The sequence below is a fragment of the Mesoplodon mirus genome (assembly GCF_964341445.2).
Source record: "Mesoplodon mirus genome assembly, chromosome: 11".
Classification (NCBI taxonomy): domain Eukaryota; kingdom Metazoa; phylum Chordata; class Mammalia; order Artiodactyla; family Ziphiidae; genus Mesoplodon; species Mesoplodon mirus.
Window position 1 is genome coordinate 80,549,953 of NC_138987.1, and position 18,348 is coordinate 80,568,300.

Below are 18,348 nucleotides of genomic sequence, written 5' to 3' on the forward strand. Positions count from 1 at the left end.
CCCAAAAAAAGAATCTTGTGGTTATAGATGATCTTATTTGCAAAGCAGAAATAAAGACACAGACATAGAGAACAAATGTATGGATACCAGGGGGAAGGGGGGGATGAGCTGTGAGACTGGGATTGACATATACACACTACTATGTATAAAATAGATAACTAATGAGAACCTACTGTATAGCACAGGGAACTCTACTTGGTGTTCTGTGGTAACCTAAGTGGGAAGGAAATCCAAAAAAGAGGGCATATATGTATACATATGGCTGATTCACTTTGCTGTACAGCAGAAACTGACACAGCAGTGTAAAGCAACTATACTCCAATAAAAAATAAATAAAATAAACATATCTAGGTTCTGAGTGGGGAAAAAAAAGAATCTTGTGGTTACAAGTGACAGAAACCTTCACTTAAACTGACTTAAAAAGTATAAAAAGACTAAAAAGATGTAGACTAAAAAGAAATTGATAGTCTGTGTCACTGAAAAGCCCAGGTGACCACAATGATGGAAGCCAACTGAAAGACGCCCCCAGTGCTCAAAGTTGGAGTAGTCTGAGCAACAAAATAAATAAAGTAGCATTGGGTTATATCCCAAAGTATAATATGAATATGCAGTAGTCCATACTTATGTAAATAAATGATTGAATACATAAATGGGGGAGAAATCTCCCATACAGAAGAATTCCAAATAATTTATGTAGATACTCCATCCTCAAAGAGAAGCAACATAAATCCCCACTCCTTAAGCATGGGCTGCACATACTGTCTTCCTTCGATAAAAGAATAATTTGACAGTGTCCAGCCATTGTAAAGTGAGGCACCCTTAAGATTTTTTGAAAAAGTATTTAAAGAATAAATATAATCATTCCTTAAATAAATAAATAGCTTGACAGTGGAGAAAGCTGACAGACCCCACCTCAGCCAGGTGATCAAGGTCAACATCAACAGTGATGTCATGTTGACTATAGGCATCCTTGACATGATGTGACGAGAATGACACTTTGCTTCTGTGGTCTTCCTCCAAACACATACAACCCCAGCCTAATCATGAGAAAAATATCAGGCAAATCCCAATTAAGGGGCATTTTACCAAATATCTGACCAGTATTCATCAAAAGTGCCAAAGTCACCAAAAACAAGGAAAGTCTGAGAAACTGTCACAGCCAAGAGGAGTCTACATGGAATGTGCTATCCAGGGTAAGCCCCTGAAACAGAAAAGGGCATTAGGGGAAGACTAAGGAGACGTAAATAAAAGACAGACTTTATTCAATAATAGTGTACCAATATCAGTTCATTAATTGAGATAAATGTGCCATATGAATGTAACATGTTAATAATAGGAGAAAGTGGGTATGGTGTCTATGGGAGCTCTTTGTACTGTTTTCACAATGTTTCTGTAAATCTAAAACTATTTTAAAAAAAAGGTTATATTAAAACAAAAAAAGAAGAAGAAGAAGAGTTTGGGGAAGGCAATCTAATGGGAAAGAGGAAAAATAGGAGACTCGTCCCGATCTGTTTTTAGAGACTTTAAACTAGATGGAAGAGTGGGGCTAAGGGGGGAAGCGCTGATGGAGCACCATCCGCCCAACCATTCACGCTTGACCAATGACACTCCTGGAACAAAATAAGTACTCTGGGGTGAACTGGATGGAATTCAAGTTACCTGTGTATTTACATAAAATGCAGTTATCTGCTCGTACTTTGGTCTATTCATGAGCAATTTTTATTTATGTTTATTTTTGGCCACACCACACGGCTTGCAGGATCTTAGTTCCCCGACCAGATTGAACCCAGGCCACAGCAGTGAAAGTGCAGAGTCCTAACCACTGGACCAGGGAATTCCCCCATGAGAACTTTTTAGATTAAAGATTTATGATTTTAAAAATGTTATGATTATCTACTTGCTAGAATGTTCACGTCTTCTTTCTAACAATATTACCCATTAGCATGGACAGTAGCAGTGGACAGAGATGCCTGATTCCAGGAATGTACAGCAGAAGAGAAAGTGACTTCTCTCAGAGCCAGGGTTTTCAGGGAGATGAGAACAGGTAGGAACAAGGTCACTTGGGAATAACAAATGATGATGCTGGGAGCTAGGAAAGACAGAGGAAGATGAAACAGCCAGTTTTTGAATAAGGTACTTTACTTGAAGGAGGTGCACCCGAAAAGACTTCTTAAAGAGTTTTATTAAAGAAGGGCATATTTACCCAGAGGCAAGTTCTCTGCTTAATAATTTATCAGGGCTCTGGCTCTTAATTCTGTGAACTGTTACTGTCACTTTGAACCATGTCAGTGTTCTGCAGAGTCATATTAAAAAAAAACAACAGAATAAATGGAGAAAAAGCAAAACTGAGATCTGGCCATGTTGCCAGATGTAGGAAAAAAAACTTGTTGACGTTGAAAGAATATGAAGAAACAACTGACAGACTTTATGGTGATGGAGTCCTAATAATCAGACACTCCTTGTAAGTAATTCTGATTTGCTTATTGGATGAATTAGGTTTTCTCTAGTGCTTCAAGAAAATAATAGTTGTTTTCAATAAATAGCTATTCTGAGAAAAATTTAAAGACACATAAGCCAAAATGTTATTCAAGTAGAGAGAGAAAAAAGGTATAAGGTATGTGATGATGGTATCAGATGGTTTTGTTTTGTTTTTAGAACTGTATTTATTTCCAGTCACTCCTACTTCTTCACCCTGAGTGGCTGCATTACTTCAAGGCAGGGGCCTCTGGCTCCATGGAGAAGGAAATGAATTCCCATTTCAGACTTCCTATGCTGAAAGGTGGTCCAGCAGGGCTGAGGGAGCTCGGGAAGGCTCTGGACTCAGGGCAAGCAGGCACGCGGCAGGGACCCTGCCCTGTGGGATCTGCCTGGCTTCTCTGACAGAGAAGCAGAACTGCTGGCATCACCCACCTGACTCCCTGCATGCATTCCAGAGCTGGAAAAGAGCTCATCAGAGCGAAAGGAACTTATGAGCACCACAATTTGGGCCTGAGGTATCTGCATCTTCTCAGAGCAGAACATATGAGAAAAAGCTAATATTCATGAATCCATTCTATCTTGACATCACCATTTGCTTTGGCTAACGGTCTACGTGTGCAACCTTTCCCACCCACCGTGTACCCTCTCAACAGTTCAGTATACCTGAAGGACTTCATTTTTACTTGTTGTTCACCATCTTCCATTCTACAAAAAAGCAGGATAAAGTATCAAACTACATGAAACAGATTTTCAGTAATTCTTGAGAAATAAATGTGGGATTAAGTCCAATCATCCTAATTCCTATTAAGTCTTTAGTTATGCATACTACCCTGAGCTCCTAATTGAAACAACTATTACTGTCTGCATGGGCTGCTCTACTAAAGCTGACAGGTGCCTCATCCCCATCAGGTAACAAAACTATGTGAACTGACAATGAATAATAATTACCGCTCTATTTAGAAATTATCCCATGCCAATCTTGAAAAGGAATATAATGTTCATAGAAATAACATTAAATAAAATAACTATTTTTAAAACAATTGATGGATTAGCCAAAAATTTTATAATAGCTCTATTAAAATAGGCTGAAAATACATTAAGAATCTCAGATCTTTAATCAAAAGGAATTCATTTTAACTGAAAATTCATCTAGATGGTAAGAAATATTTTTAAAAACTGGAAACCGATCACTTGCCAATAATATTGATTTTCACATTAGTATATGCCTTAGCCGAATATACTAAATGTATATATATGTGTGTGTATAAATATTTATATATACATATACATACATACATGTGCTATATGGGTGTGTTTGTTTATTCAGAAATGTAGTCACCAGACCACTACCAAAGTGAAATATACTGATGGTGATAGAATACTTTCCACATTAAAAAACTATGCAGATGGAATAGGTTTTTATAAATATGTGTTTTTAAAAACATGTTCCCAAATATATCATTTTTTGAAAAGGCATTTAAAAAATTCAGGGCAAAGCACCCATCTCATCATAATCACAGTCAATATTTCAGTGGGTCGCCCTCCAGTCTCTTTCCTAGACATGTATCTGGATACAAACAAAAAATAGCTTTGACTATTTTACTTAGTGATGGGGGTGGGGTGGGGCATGGGAGGATATTTATGTAGATGTGTTATATATATGTATATATATATATAAAATAAACAAAATTCAGATCATAGTGTAAAATTGTTCATGTCTTGTCTTATTCACTTAACGCTGTAACATAAATACTTTCCCATAGCTTCAAATATTCTTGGAGAATATGATTTGTAATGATTAAATAGTGGCCCATTGGTTAACTACACTATAATTTATTTAATAATTTTCTATTATTAGATATCTCAATATTCTAATTTTTCAATATTATAAATAGTATGACTAATACTATTGGGTACATGCATCTTTGATTATTCTCCTAGGATAAACCCTTAGACATACAATTTATGGATAACTATTTTAAGGCTTCTGACTCATCTTGCCAAATTTCCCTCTTAGAAGACTCAACAATGATTATTTTCCAGGCTTTGAAAAAAGTTTGACCTACCTTTGAACTATTTTATTCGTGTGATGTCTTTTATTTGAGGTTTCAAGAATATTTTTCGCTTAAAAAAGATAAATACATGCTGTTTATAGAAAAGTTAATAAAATTTATGAACAGATGCATATAAATATTCCAAATAAAAAAGGACCACTAAGATAAAACCTTAATCAAAGGATGCTTTTCCTTATCATTGTCTAAATAAATAGCTTTGATGATAGTTTACCAAAAATATTTTCACATGTGTTATTTCATTCTCACAGCATTTAAGAATCATGTAGTTATTACTATCCCCGATTATACACATGAAGGAGTTGAGGTCCAGTAAGGTTACTGACTGCTCAAGGTCACAGACCTAACAGGAGGCCAGTGAAACTTATTCTATGCTGGCTGGTGTACCTTCCTCTATGCCTTGATCACTGTCAGCCTGCTCTGTGGTATAAAATTAAACAGCTTCTTTGAAGCAAAAGAGAGGGTTAGATTAAGTCAGCTTTTTTTTTTTTCTCTTTTCTGCCTGACTTCATATTTATGGACTAAAACAGAAAATAATTATATAGATGAATGATTTTCTTCCTAATGGTGTGGAATTATATATACATATACATTACTTCAATCCCAAAAGGTAAAGTTTGGCTATTTTAAATCATGCTTTTGCTTTGATTATATGTGTTTTAGCAAATTAACTCACTGACTGAACTTGCCTCCTTGGTGAAATCCAAACCTATTGTACTTAGGAAATCCAAATACACTTTTATTTAATGGTCCCTTGCAGAATAGAATAAAGGCATGACGTCATTAGTCATATAATTCATTTCTTTGTTAGCAGCATGCACCTAGATAATTAGTAAATTTGCTCTTTGTATTTTTCTCCATGCTGGCATTTGGTCTACAGTCATAATGTTTTATTTATGAATTTTAATAAGCTCTCTGATATTAACAACATTCACATTACTTAGATGCATTTTCTTAGTGTAGCATCTTATATTACAGTAACATAATTTTTCCAAACCACGGTGCAAGCTTTCTTTGAAAACTACTTTCACTGCATTTTGAATCCCTAAATCAACCAAACACAAACAAAATTGGAAGCAAATACGGTCAAAACAGCCTCCAGATTTTCTGCTTTCTTTTTTCTCTTTCTTTTTTTTTTTTTTTGCGGTACGCGGGCCTCTCACTGTTGTGGCCTCTCCCTTTGCGGAGCACAGGCTCCGGACGCGCAGGCTCAGCGGCCATGGCTCACGGGCCCAGACGCTCCACGGCATGTGGGATCTTCCCGGACCGGGGCACTAACCCGTGTCCCCTGCATCGGCAGGTGGACTCTCAACCATTGCGCCACCAGGGAAGCCCCAGATTTGCTGCTTTCTATGCCTTTCTCTTTTTAAAATTTTCTTCCTTCGGTTTCTGAGATGTCGCTCCCACTTCAGAGCCTTGTCTCCTCACCTTCTGGGTAGGCGTCCCCTCCTCCCTGACCCCCCAGTCTTCCCACTCCATACATGCATCCATGCCAGTCCACTTGCTCTCTGTACATTAATGGTGTCTGAATCTCCATCTTCGGGCCAGGCCTCAACCCTGAGTTCCAGACCTTAATATCCATCCACCTACTTGAAGATCCCATAAACATCACACTCTCATTGTGGCCAAAACTGAACTCATCATCTTTCCCTCAGCCTCTGTGAACGAAAATACCATCCTCCATCTAGGTGTCCAAGTCAGAAAACCTGGATGCTTCTTACATTTCCGCTCTCCCCCACGAACAAGCACGAAATCTTAGATTCCATCTTCTAAATGTGTCATCATGTGTCCCTCCCTTTCCATGCCCTTCCTGCCTAGGCCACTCTCTTGGACCAATGCTCAGAAAAACCTATTCCCTAGCAACCATCTCTCAGCTGTTTTCTCTGCTTGCTGGATTTTCCTCCTTCAACCCATCCTCCATGCTGTTTCCAGAGTGATCCTTTGAAAATATAAATCTGTACCACTTCACACGTACTAGGATAAATTTTTTTTTAATGGAAAATAACAAGTGCCAGCAAGAAAATGGAGAAATTGAATCCCTCACACATTTCTGGTGGGAATGTAAAATGGTGCAGGCACTGTGGAAACTAGTTTGGTGGTTCCTCAAAAACTAAACATAGAATTACCATCTGAGGGGCTTCCCTGGTGGCGCAGTGGTTAAGAACTCGCCTGCCAATGCAGGGGGCATGGGTTCGAGCCCTGGTCCGGGAAGATCCCACATGCTGCGGAGCACCTAAGCCTGTGCTCTACAGCTACTGAGCCTGTGCTCTAGAGCCTGCGAGCCACAACTACTGAGCCCCTGAGCCACAACTACTGAGCCCATGTGCCACAACTACTGAAACCCATGCGCCTAGAGCCCATGCTCCGCAACGAGAAGCCACCACAATGAGAAGCCCACGCACCGCAACAAAGAGTAGCCCCCGCTTGCTGCAACTAGAGAAAGCCCGCACACAAGCAACAAAGACCCAATGCAACCAAAAATAAATAAATAATTAATTAATTTTAAAAATGGATGAATCTCCAAAAAAAAAAAAAAAGAAAAGAATTACCATCTGACCCAGCAATTTTACTCATAGGTGTATAACCAAAAGAATCGAAAGCAGGGACTCAGATACCTGTACACCAATGTTCATAGCAGCATTATTCACAATAGCCAAAGGGTGGGCACAACCCAAATATCCACCAAAAAATGAATGGTTAAGCAAAATGTGGTATATACATACAATGGAATATTATTTAGCTGTAAAAAAGAATGAAATCCTAATACATGCTACAACGTAGGTGCAATTTGAAAACATTACACTAAGTGAAATAAGCCACAGACAAAAAGACAAATATTGTACGATTCCAATTATGTGAAATGTCTAGGACAGGCAAATTCTTAGAGCTAGAAAGTAGGCTAGAGGTTACCAGGGGCTGGGGGAAAAGAGGGTATGGAGAACTACTATTTAGTGGGTACCGTGTTTCTGACTGGGGTGATGAAAAAGTTTCAGAAACAGTGGTGATGGTTGTACACACCATGAGTGTAATTAATGCCACTTAATTGTACACTTAAAAGTGGTTAAAACAGCAAATTTTATGTTACATATATTTTACTACAATAAAAAGTTTTTTTTAAAAGTGCAAAGGCAGGGCTTCCCTGGTGGCGCAGTGGTTGAGAGTCCACCTGCCGATGCAGGGGACACGGGTTCGTGCCCCGGTCTGGGAAGATCCCACATGCCGTGGAGCAGCTGGGCCCGTGAGCCACGGCTGCTGAGCCTGCACGTCCAGAAGCCTGTGCTCCGCAAAGGGAGAGGCCACAACAGTGAGAGGCCCACGTACCGCAAAAAAAAAAAAAAAAGTGCAAAGGCCAGCAAAGTGTTTAAAATGTAATCCGATCAAGCTCTTCTCATGCTTAAAATCCTTCCATTTTCCTTACTGCATTCAAGACACTTTTCAGATTCTTTAGCAAAGACACTTTTCAGACGCTTTAGTTCAGCAGAGGTTCATGACCTAGTCCATGTGTACCCCTCAAGTCTCATAGCTCACCCACCTCACCTCCTGGTGTGCCCTCTGCTCTACTGTGACAACCACTTGTTTCCTGATCAGCAGTGCGCTGCTTCCTACTCTGTGCTTCTGCACAGCTGTTCCTTCTGCCTGAAGTACCTTCTCTACTCCTGCTCCGAATGGCTCATTTCCATTCTTCATTCAAAACTTAGCTTAAGTCAACATCTCCAGGAAGCTGTCCTCACTCTGATCCCAATATTATTTAAATACCCAAGTTTCCTTGTTGCCCATAATACCTAGGGTCCCCCTTATGGAAGCTATCATGATGTGCAATAACTATTTGTATCTTTCCCATTTGTACAAGTTTCTTGTATCTCATCTGTGTGTCTCCCTCCTGGTCTACTGGGTATCATATAGCAGGTGCTCAGTAAGTGTTAATGACTACATTCCAGGGAATCTTCATCAATGACCCTTTTAAAGAACCAGCTCTCCCCTCAAACCCAACAGTGCTGCAGAAAGGGTGAACCTTCTCATATATTCTTCTTTGTTTAAATATATCCAACACTTGGAGGCTCCACCAATGAAATCAACTTCATGCCCCGAGTCTCTGGGAAGGATGCTATACAGTCAGTACTTTGTAAAATCCATAAAGTACTTTGACATCCCTCATTTCATTAGAGAGAATGGAAAGTGGTGGGATGAAAGGATTGGGTTAGAATGGAGAGGCTCTGGGATAGATAATGAGCAAATCAGTGGGGTGTACGCTCTCTTTCTGCTGCTACTATATGCCGTCTTCAAGTAGGAATTATGTCAAATGATAGTCCAGGACTTACCTGCTGCCACTGGATGCTGACATTTCTACCCTTGTTGAAAGGAGATAGGAAAAGGGATTCTGAGAAAGTTTTTCCACCACTTTTTCTTTCATGATTCCTCACCTGGAAGGAGGGAGGCCTTGGGTCACCCCTACCAGACATGCTGGAAAATGGACAGCATGGTTGTTCTCATGTGCTAGAAGCACCCTTCCCTCCAGTTGCAGAGAAACAGGAACCAGGGTGTAATGAGGAAACTACCACACTGACAATCAGGCATTCCAGCTAGCTAGATAATGTTGGGCAAGGCACTTGATATTTCTGAGTTCCAGCTGCTTCATTTTCTAAAATGCGGGTAATTGACTAAATAATCTCTAGTGTTGCCTTCTACCAAAAAAATCATTATCTGTCATTACTTTGCATGTTTCTAGTATTTCCCGTGTCACTGCCCTCATTTTCCCATTCACTCTCAAAACCACTGTAAGGTCTCAACCATGCCCCTACGTGGCTTAAAATCATGCGACTCTAGTTCTCACTTGAAAGCCACATTCTTATTTAGATATTAAGAAAGAACAACAGTGCTTATGATTCTAAAGAAAATAAAAAAGGACTGACAGTCACTTCTAGCTCGAGGTGAATGGAGACTAACCAACTGATAACCTAGGATGTAGCACAGCAAACAGTTCTAGAGAGACTGTCACTTGATCAACTGTAGTTATTTACAATCATCCACATTATTGGAAGAGACTAAGAGAATACAGACAACCAAAAACAGTAGATAATCTTCAAGTCATTTATGTGTCTTGGGAAGTGTGTTGGTACTTATATTTGAATAACACTGAATCTGCTGTCTTGGAAACTGAAGCTAAAGTATATAAAGTGTCCTGGGAAGAACTGAGTTATAAAGAGCTATGATGTTTCATTACGTCCTCATCCTGTCCCCCACTCAGGATTTTTCCCTTCATTCATGATTTACATAAAGTGCCAGCCTAAAATGAATTGCTCTAGATTGCTATATTTACTGTGCCCTATTACTTCCACCAGATCAACCCCCAACCTTGGGGAGGTCATTAAAGAATATTTGGGACTGCAAGCTGCATTAGGCAATAAAAATGAACCAGGAGATACTAAGTATTCTCAACATTGATTGTATAATCTACTTAGCTTACTAAACAGGGAAAACAAGAGTTTTATTTGATTAAAGTCGCCACAGATAACCAAGGGTTGGTTGTTACACGAATGATGAGTAAGGAAAGAAGCAAGTGGTGATTATTATTGTAAGCCAAACATGGGAGAAGATGTTCTCCTCAAAGTCAGGTATTTCAATTAGGAAGGCAAATATCTTCCTCTGACCATACATGTTAAGCAAATTAACCTCCAGTTGACCTTCCTGGATACCTAATAACCTTCAGAGTTGGATCAGTCAGTGACAGAGGTGGCAGCTGGGTGGATAAATAATTGACCCTATCCATATTTTTAATTACCATGTAATTAAAAATAATGATTTAAAAAGTAGTCTTTTTCTAAAGAAGATGTGGTATATATATACACAACAGAATATTACTCAGCTGTAAAAAACAATTAAATGATGTCTTGTGCAGCTACATGGATGGACCTACAGATTATCATGCTAAGCGAAGTAAGTCAGTAAGAGAAAGATACCATATGATATCACTTACATGTGGAATCTAAAATATGACACAGATGAACTTATCTACGAAACAGAAATAGACTCACAGCCATTGAGAACAGACTTGTGGTTGCCAAGGAAGGGGAGGGGGAGGGTTGGATTGGGAGTTCAGGACTAGCAGATGCAAACTATTACATATAGAATGGATAAACAACAAGGTCCTATGGTATAGCACAGGGAACTATATTCAATATCCTGTGATGAACCATAATAGAAAAGAATATGAAAAAGAATATGTATGTATATGTATAACTGAATCACTTTGCTGTACACCAGAAACTAACGACATTGCAAATCAACTATACTTCAATAAAAAAATAAATAAAAAGAAACTAAAGGTTTTAATTTGTTTTTAAAAGAAAAAAAAAAGTAATATTTTTCTTTTTTCCCTGGAGTCGAAGATTTCTTGGGGTTAGAGGAACAAATTCACTTACTGGGATGGGTCTGAATCACTCCCTTTTCGTTTTCTTGGAAACTCTGTCACATGTGGGCTGCAGGATCCAACAGTTGCTGGTTTTGTCCATGGGCTCAGATGACTGGAAACCATGGAAGCAATGCACTGGTTCCCTTCAATCAACATTTTACCTATGAGACATAAAGCACAATAAGGCATCTATTTGAAACACTGACTTTTACTTTATACATATCCATATCCCACATTTTAAATGGCTTTTTACTTTGATATTTTAAAATGTCAACTAAACAGCAACATAACATAGAATGAAAGACTAATCATGTACACCCAAATATTAGTTAGAAATGTGTTGTTAGTATATATTTTTAAGTTTATTTTCCCTAATTGGAAAAAAATATATGGTTATTGTAGGAAATATGGAAAACAAAAAAGTAGAAAGGAAGGGGGAAAACCAGATCTCACCAACTAATATCACTATTTACAATTACTTCCTTGTAGAATTTTTTCTACAGTTGTTATTATAGTAATTGAAGTTATAGTGTATACTCTGTATTATTTGCATATCATTGTGATAATAACTTTACAGTGTTATTACAAATTCTTTATAAATGATTCTAATGGTTGCATAATATACCATCGTGTAGCTGTGTCATAGCTACTTAACCACTCTTCTATTGTTGGAATGTATATTTGGGTTTTTTTCACTATCATAAATATGTATGGTGCTTTTATCTATGTGTATAAAACTTTTTATCTACCAGTTATTTCTTTTCATCTTCTAGCTTTTTTTTTTTTTTTTTTTTTTTTGGATAGCATCCCAGAAATGAGTTAACAAGGTTAAGGGACATGAATATTTTTAACCCTGAATTGCTAAATATGATAGTAAAATCCTTTTGGTCTAAACTGTAGTTTACTAAATGTTTTATAAAATGTAAAAATCAGAATCACTGAACTAAAAATAACTTATAGTCTAAATGTAGGCCTCTCTGAATATATTTCTCATATTAAAATAGACCTAACAAGTTTGAACTCATTTGCACCTTATAACATAGACTGAAATATATAAGCAATATTTACAAGGAGAATGCAATACATCTTACAGTAAGAGTGGGAGCTTTTTAACACATCTCTAGCACTAACTGATAGAGTGAGCATTCAAAAATAATGATATAAGAAATCTGATCCACACAACAGACAAGCTTGATATGACAGACATATATAGACCATTATACCTAGCAGCTTCAAAATCCAGTGTTGTTTGTTTTGAGGTATCCATGGGGCATTTATACTGGACCAAAAAGATTGATATTATACATGAGACATTTTCTGACTACCATGTAATTATGCTAGATACCATAAAAAGATTGAAATTTAATGAGCTAATAATTTATTTTATAAAATTCGGAAAAGAAGACTAAAATAAATCTAAAGAATTAGGAGAAAGGAAATCATTAAAATACCAGAAATAATGAAATAGAATACAAATTAGTACAGATCAAAAAAGCTAAACATAGGTTCTCCCAAAACATTGGAAACTCTAATAACCTTATGGCAAGATTTTTCCAAAAAAAGGAAAGAGGGAATAAATGAATAAAGATAGGAATGAAGATGGGGTCATAATTTTAGATGCTCTAGAGATATAAAAGATAAATTCTCATGAATTTAGAAAAACATTATTCTAAAAATTTGAAAATTTAGATGAAATGGAAAAATTCGTAGGGAATTTTTTTTTATTGAGGTATAGTCGATTCACAATATGTAACTGTCACACACTAATTGTGTTAGTTTCAGGTATACAGCAAAGCAATTCGATTGTACATATATATAATATATGTACTTTTTCAGGTTCTTCTCCATTAGAGGTTATTACAAGATACTGAAAATAGTTCCTTCTGCTATACAGTAAATCCTTATTGTTTATCTATTTTATGTATAGAAGTGAGTATCTGTTAATCCCATACTCCTAATTTATCTCTCCTCCCACTTTGTCTTTGGTAACTATAAGTTTGTTTTCTATGTCTGTGAGTCTGTTTTGTAAATAAATTTATTTGTATTACTTTTAAGATTCTACATATAAATATATCATATATTTGTCCCTAGAGAATTTTAACTGACAGAAAATGAAGCAAAGAGAAATAAAAACCTGCATATTCCTATATTCTTTCTTACACATACTATCCCAATATATAGAAACTCAACTCTTTTTATGAGGCTTATAGAAATTTGATATTAAAATTCAACAATGGAAATACAAGAAAGGATAACTATAGGCCCATCTCATTCATGAACAAAGATACAAAAATCTTAACAAAATATTAGCAAACAAAATTCATGACCAAGATAGCTTTATCGCAGGAACACAAGACTGGTTTAATATTACTAAATTAATGAATATAATTTACCACAATAGCAGCTTAGTGGAAAAATATGATTATCCTAATAGATTCAGAAATATTAACGAAGAAACACTGAAAGAATTCTTTTTACAATCAGAAACAAGATCTTTTATCAGTACCCTTTTCAACACTGTATTAGAAGAACTGCTAGCAGAATAAGGCAAGAAAACAATATATGAAGTATAAGAATTGGAAAGGAAGAAAAAGAATTTGTCATTATTGGGGAATGACATGATTGAGAATACAAAAAACACAAAACAATCAACATATAAATTATTAAAACTAGGGAGTGTATCAAGGTTGGCTGTTTGTAAAGTCAATATATAAAAATCAAATGCTTTTCTAATCACCAGTAACAAACTATAAGAAAATGATATTTTAAAAAACATAATTTATAATAACTTCAAAAAATATAGAGTACCTAAAGAATAAATGTATTTAGAATAAATGTATAACCTAATAAAAGTATACAAGGTCTTTCTGGAGAAAATTATAAAAATTTATTTAAAATATTGAAAAAGATTCAAATAAATGGAAACATACACCATGCTTATGGTCTAGAGGTCTCAATATCAAAGATGTCAATTCTCCTAAAATAGATGTGTAATTCCTCTCAAAATATTCTCTTTTTTTTTTTTTTTTTTTTTTTTTTTTTCTTTTTGCGGTATGCGGGCCTCTCACTGTTGTGGCCTCTCCCGTTGCGGAGCACAGGCTCCGGACGCGCAGGCCCAGCGGCCATGGCTCACGGGCCCAGCCGCTCCGCGGTATATGGGATCCTCCCAGACCGGGACACGAACCCGTATCCCCTGCATCGGCAGGCGGACTCTCAACCACTGCGCCACCAGGGAGGCCCAAAATATTCTCTTTTTTTTTTGGTGGGACTTCACAAGCTGAATATAAAATGAAAATGGAAGTGCCATGAGTTATGAACAGCCAAGGGAAATGTGGGAGAACTGGACCTCTCATATATCAAGACATTATAAAGCTATGGCAATTAAGACAGTGTGGTATTGGTACAGAGATAGACCAAAGGAAAAGAACGGAGAGCCCAGACATGTAAATATGGATATCTGCTAAATATCAGAGATGGAATTTTCAGATCAATGTGAGGAGACCAGCCTTTTAATAAACAGTACTGGGCCAACTGATTTTCTCTATGGAAAAGAATAAAACCAGATCCCCTACTACCATATGCCAAATATAAAACCCAAGCCAAATATAAACAATTCAACTGGATTGAAGACCTAAATGTAAAAGGCCAAAATAAATAGTATTTTTTTTTTTTTTTTTTTTTCATTTTTTGCCTGCACCATGCAGCATGTGGGAACTTAGTTCCCCAACCGGGGATCGAACCCTGGCCTCCTGCAGTGGAAGCGCAGAGTCTTAACCACTGGACCACCAGGGAAGTCCCTAAAAGGCCAAAATAAACAGAGAATACTCTGAAGGAGAAAGAATATCTTTGTTATTGGCATGGAAAGAATTTCCCAAAACAAAAACTAAAAACAATACAGGAAAAGACTGATCAATTCAATCTTCTTAAAATTAAGTTAATGTTCATCAAAAGACACTATAAATAGAATAAAACGGCAAGTCACAGACTGGGAGAAGATGTTTGTTACGCACATAAACAATAAAGTGTTACCATGTAGACTGTATAAAGACTGCCTTTGCATCATTAAGAAAAAGACCAACACAAAAACACAGCAGAAAACTGGACAGAAGACTTTAATGGGCACTTCATAAAAGAAATTCCAATTGTCAACACAAAAATGAAAAGATACTCAATCTCATTAGTAATCAGGAAAATCCAAAGTAAACTATAGTGATAGACTATACACCCATCTAATGGCTAGAAATGAAAAGTTTGATGATACCAAGTGTAAGTGAGAAAACAGCAATGGAAAGAGAAATGGAACGCTCATGCTCTGTTGGTGGGCAAGTACATTGCTACACTTTGGAAACCTTTTTTGCATTACTTAATAAAGTAGAACACATGCAAATAATATGGTTTAGCATTTCACTTCTAAGTATATGAAGAAACTCTTAATATATCTTAAGAGATATGTACAAGAAATACATTCACAGTATTGCTTGCAGTTGAACAACAAAAAATAATGAGAACTAGAAACTATAATTTCCATCAACAGATGGATAAATTGTTTATTCATTGAATGGAATACCAAGAATAGTAAAAATGAATAAAGTACTGATATACTCAGCATGGATGAATCTCAAAATAATAATGCTAGGTAAAAAAAAAAAGTCACAGCGAAAACAGTAGCATGTTTTTTAAAAAACCATATAAAGTTCAAAAGCAGGTAAAACTAATATGTTTTTACTGATATCTACATAGGTTACCTCACTATATAGAATAGAAAGGGAACAGCTAACACAAAAGTTAGAATTCTCTTTGGGAGAAGAAAGCGGGGTGCAATCAGTGAGGAAAATACAGGTACTTCTTTTTTTCTTTTTTGCCTTTATTATATTGAGGTAGGTTCCCTCTATGCCCACTTTCTGGAGAGTTTTTATCATAAATGGGTGTTGAAGTTTGTCAGAAGCTTTTTCTGCATCTATTGAGATGATCATATTGTTTTTATTCTTCAATTTGTTAATATGGTGGATCACATTGATTGATTTGCAGATATTGAAGAATCCTTGCATCCCTGGGATAAATCCCACTTGATCATGGTGTATGATCCTTTTAATGTGTTGTCGGATTCTGTTTGCTAGTATTTTGTTGAGGATTTTTGCATCTATATTCATCAGTGATATTGGTCTGTAATTTTCTTTTTTTGAAGTATCTTTGTCTGGTTTTGGTATCAGGGTGATGGTGGCCTCATAGAATGAGTTTGGGAGTGTTCCTTCCTCTGCAATTTGTTGGAAGAGTTTGAGAAGGATGGGTGTGAGCTCTTCTCTAAATGTTTGATAGAATTTACCTGTGAAGCCATCTGGTCCTGGACTTTTGTTTCTTGGAAGATTTTTAATCACAGTTTCAATTTCATTACTTTTGATTGGTCTGTTCATATTTTCTATTTCTTCCTGGTTCAGTCTTGGAAGGTTATACCTTTCTAAGAATTTGTCCATTTCTTCCAGGTTGTCCATTTTATTGGCATAGAGTTGCTAGTAGTAGTCTCTTAGGATGCTTTATATTTCTGCGGTGTCTGTTGTAACTTCTCCTTTTACATCTCTAATTTTATTGATTTGAGTCCTCTCCCTCTTTTTCTTGACAAGTCTGGCTAATGGTTTATCAGTTCTGTTTATCTTCTCAAAGAACCAGCTTTTTGTTTTATTGATCTTTGCCTCTATTTCATTTATTTCTGCTCTGATCTTTATGATTTCTTTCCTTCTGCTAACTTTGGCTTTCGTTTGTTCTTCTTTCCCTAGTTCCTTTAGGTGTAAGGTTAGATTGTTTATTTCAGATTTTTCTTGTTTCTTGAGGTCGGCTTGTATACCTATAAACTTCCCTCTTAGAACTGCTTTTGATGCATCCCATAGGTTTTGGATCATCGTGTTTCATTGTCATTTGTCTCTAGGTATTTTTTGATTTCCTCTTTGATTTCTTCAGTGATCTCTTGGTTATTTAGTAATGTATTGTTTAGCCTCCATGTGTTTGTGTTTTTTACATTTTATTCCCTGTAATTCATTTCTAATCTCATAGCATTGTGGTCAGAGGAGATGCTTGATATGATTTCAATTTTCTTCAATTTCCTGAGGCTTGATTTGTGACCCAAGATGTGATCTATCCTGCAGAATGTTCTGTGCACACTTGAGAAGGAAGTGTAATCTGCTGTTTTTGGATGGAATGTCCTATAAATATCAATTAAATCTATCTGGTCTATTATGTCATTTAAAGCTTCTGTTTCCTTATTTATTTTCATTTTGGCTATCTGTCCATTGGTGTAAGTGAGGTGTTAAAGTCCCCCACTGTCATTGTGTTACTGTTGATTTCCTGTTTTATAGCTGTTAGCAGTTGCCTTATGTATTGAGGTGCTCCTAATGTTGGATGCATATATATTTATAATTGTTATGTATTCTTCTTGGATTGATCTCTTGATCATTATGTAGTGCCCTTCCTTGTCTCTTGTAACATTCTTTATTTTAAAGTCTATTTTATCTGATATGAGTATTGCTACTCCAGCTTTGTTTTGACTTCCATTTGCATGGAGTATCTTTTTCTATCCCCTCACTTTCAGTCTGTATGTGTCCCTAGGTCTGAAGTGGGTCTCTTGTAGACAGCATATGTATGGTTCTTGTTTTTGTATCCATTCAGCAAGCATGTGTCTTTTGGTTGGAGCATTTAATCCATTCACGTTTAAGGTAATTATCGATATGTATGTTCCTATGACCATTTTCTTAATTGTTTTGGCTTTGTTTTCGTAGGTCTTTTTCTTCTATTGTATTTCCCACTTAGAGACGTTCCTTTAGCATTTGTTGTAGAGCTGGTTTGGTGGTGCTGAATTCTCTCAGCTTTTGCTTGTCTGTAAAGCTTTTGATTTCTCCAGTGAATCTGAATGAGATTCTTGCAGGGTAGAGCAATCTTGGTTGTAGGTTCTTCCCTTTCATCACTTTAAGTATATCATGCCACTCCCTTCTGCCTTGTAGAGTTTCTGCTGAGAAATCAGCTGTTAACCTTATGGGAGTTCCCTTGTATGTTGGCATTTTTCCCTTGCTGCTTTCAATAATTTTCTTTGTCTTTAATTTTTGCCAATTTGATTACTATGTGTCTCAGCATGTTTCTCCTTGGGTTTATCCTGTATGGCACTCGCTGTACTTCCTGGACTTGGGTGGCTATTTCCTTTCCCATGTTAGGGAAGTTTTCGACTATAATCTCTTCATATACATTCTCGGGTCCATTCTCTCTCTCGTCTCCTTCTGGGACCCCTATAATGCGAATGTTGTTCCGTTTAATATCCCAGAGGTCTCTTAGGCTGTCTTCATTTCTTTTCATTCTTCTTTCTTTATTCTGTTCCTCAGCAGTGAATTCCACCATTCTGTCTTCCAG

The 18,348-nt window shown here is 36.6% G+C and overlaps 1 protein-coding gene across 4 annotated transcripts in view; it reads right to left on the reverse strand.

Moving 5' to 3' along the window:
* The window catches only part of BMAL2 (basic helix-loop-helix ARNT like 2), a 105,663-nt gene that overhangs the window by 53,837 nt on the left and 33,478 nt on the right, over positions 1–18,348 (reverse strand). For 3 of the 4 annotated variants that reach the window (XM_082637078.1, XM_082637079.1, XM_082637080.1), the window contains exons 2-3: positions 10,970–11,120; positions 3,142–3,183 (exon numbers count right to left, since the gene is read on the reverse strand). In XM_082637078.1, the coding sequence (XP_082493204.1) occupies positions 3,142–3,183; positions 10,970–11,120 (193 nt within the window). The remainder of the gene's footprint in view (positions 1–3,141; positions 3,184–10,969; positions 11,121–18,348) is intronic. The other variant, XM_082637081.1, reaches the window with a different exon arrangement.